Source organism: Papaver somniferum, chromosome 1 (assembly GCF_003573695.1).
Source record: "Papaver somniferum cultivar HN1 chromosome 1, ASM357369v1, whole genome shotgun sequence".
In the NCBI taxonomy this organism is placed as follows: Eukaryota; Viridiplantae; Streptophyta; class Magnoliopsida; order Ranunculales; family Papaveraceae; genus Papaver; species Papaver somniferum.
This window is the reverse complement of record NC_039358.1, coordinates 248,495,458-248,497,648: the sequence shown is the minus strand read 5'-3', so window position 1 is coordinate 248,497,648 and position 2,191 is coordinate 248,495,458. Positions and strand designations below refer to the sequence as shown.

General features: G+C 38.4%; 1 protein-coding gene across 1 annotated transcript in view; it reads right to left on the bottom strand.

Annotated features, from left to right (window-relative positions):
• Positions 1 to 120: 120 nt before the first annotated feature.
• Positions 121 to 2,191, bottom strand: part of LOC113276489 — a 2,185-nt gene continuing 114 nt past the window's right edge. The window contains exons 1-3 of the mRNA XM_026526101.1: positions 1,981 to 2,191; positions 316 to 417; positions 121 to 202 (exon numbers count right to left, since the gene is read on the bottom strand). The exon at positions 1,981 to 2,191 is cut by the window's right edge and continues 114 nt beyond it. Coding sequence (XP_026381886.1) covers positions 171 to 202; positions 316 to 417; positions 1,981 to 2,191 — 345 coding nt within the window. The 3' untranslated portion in view covers positions 121 to 170. The remainder of the gene's footprint in view (positions 203 to 315; positions 418 to 1,980) is intronic.

Below are 2,191 nucleotides of genomic sequence, written 5' to 3'. Positions count from 1 at the left end.
CGAATGAGAATGGATAAGAGGCTCGTGGGATTGACGTGAGGGGATAGGGATAGCTATATTTCTGGGAGCGAACTCCAGGCGAATATGAAGCGCATGGATACAAGTTATTCCTTGGAATGGCTAAAGAAAGTAAAAACTTAACAGATATTCAAACAGGGTCTCTCTTGTCTTCATTCGTCTTCGGTTTCCAAAATTTCCATATCTGCATTATAACAATTAACAAGTCAACATTCAGATAGAATAAGATACACAACAATTGTCTAAGTAGTAATAATAGGAACTATGCACTGAGTTTAAGAAGAAAAAAATGTTTACCTTCATCACAAATGAAATCTGGCAACCAATCGCTTAAGCATAACAATGCTTCAACAACCTCTGGATCTAATGAAGCTCTGTGTGTTGTAAGCACTCTACCACCTGCACTGAACATTGATTCGGATGCCACACTGGTGACTGGGATAGCCAAGACATCTCTTGCCATCTTTGCAAGAGTTGGGTACTTAGGTGCATTTAGCTTCCACCAACTCAAGATTTCAAATAAATACTCATCTTTTGGTGAGCCTTTGATAAGCATTGGTTCTTCTAAATACTTGTCCAACTCAGATTTCTGCACCTCAAAGTCAATGTTCTCCATCATAAACTCAACATATTCAGGATCACATAATTCATCTGGATTGTCTGAATCCATCACACTTGAGCTAGAGACAGAGCTGCGGCCACCAAAATAGTGTTCATCTGCATTTGAGTTTTGTGAATCATACGCATTGAAAAGAGATGTCAATTGTTCTTTGAATTTGTTATACTCAACTGCATAGCCAGTTCCATACAACTTCTTATAACGAAACTCTACCCATCTTGCCTTGTATCTAGGATCTAACACAACACCGATGCCCATAACCAAATTACTTTCGAGCCAATACGCATCGAACTTCTCTCTCATCTTCAACCCCATTTGTCTGATATACTCATAATCACTTCCTTCCCATTGTTTGATGCACTTGTGAACTTCATAGACCCCATTATAGTACAGATTCGCAGTTGGATACTTCATCCCTGCAAACCTGGTAGAAACATCATTAAACACCTCTAAACACCTACAAATAACTACCCCTTGTTCCCACTCATCTTCACTTGGTATACAGACGAATTCATGATCAAGGACAGCTAATCTTTCAAACCCTTTTCTCACCCCGATTGCATTCTTAAGCATAACAAAAACTGAGTTCCATCGAGTGTCCACGTCTAGACTAACTGCCTTTCCAGACAACCTAACCTGTGACATAGCCAATTCAAACCTCTCTTTCCTAGCTTGTGAAGCTTTAACATACTTAACACAATCTCTAATTGATTGCACAAACTTAGCAGCAACTTTCATACCATCTAGGACAACCAAATGAAGAATGTGGTTGGCACACCTCATGTGAAACAATTCCCCATCAAGAACTAGACAATTCTTACTCTTTAGCCACGAAATCAAGTTTCTCATCATAACACCATTGGCAGCAGCATTATCAGCAGTTAAAGCAAGGAATTTCCTATCTATGTTCCATTCAAGAGTACAAGTTTTGATACATTCTGTGAGAACATCTCCTGTGTGTGGTGATGGCACTACAATATAAGCTAATGTTTTCTTAACCAAATTCCATTCATCATCTATGTAGTGGCATGTCACACAACAATACCCATCTTTAGTATGCTTAGCAGTCCACATATCAGTTGTAAGACTACATCTAGAAGTCAACTTATCCAATACTAACTGTAATTCTTGTTTTTGTTCATGAAAAAACTTCATCAAATCACTTCTAGTTGTGTTTCTACTCATGATCTTAGCAGCAGGGTTCAAAGACTTGCAATACATTCTAAAGTAAAAATGTTGAGCCATGTTCAGAGGGTAATCATGCTTAGCAATCATTTTAATCATGTATTCCCTATAAATAGCAGGATCATACTTCCAATTAGCTAGTTTTAAAGCTTTGTTACCTGCTGTTTTCAGTGAAGTAGCAATCTGTTGTTGTCCAGCCTTGTTCTGTGGTCTGTCTCGGCAAATCTTTAGATGATTAGACAACCTTGTAGTACCACTGAGACTACCAGCATCAACTATCTTCTTGCAATGATGGCATGTACCTAGTACAACAGCTTCCCTCGCATTCTTTTTACTGTTGTATCTTACTTTACAGTCCCTTTCAAATTC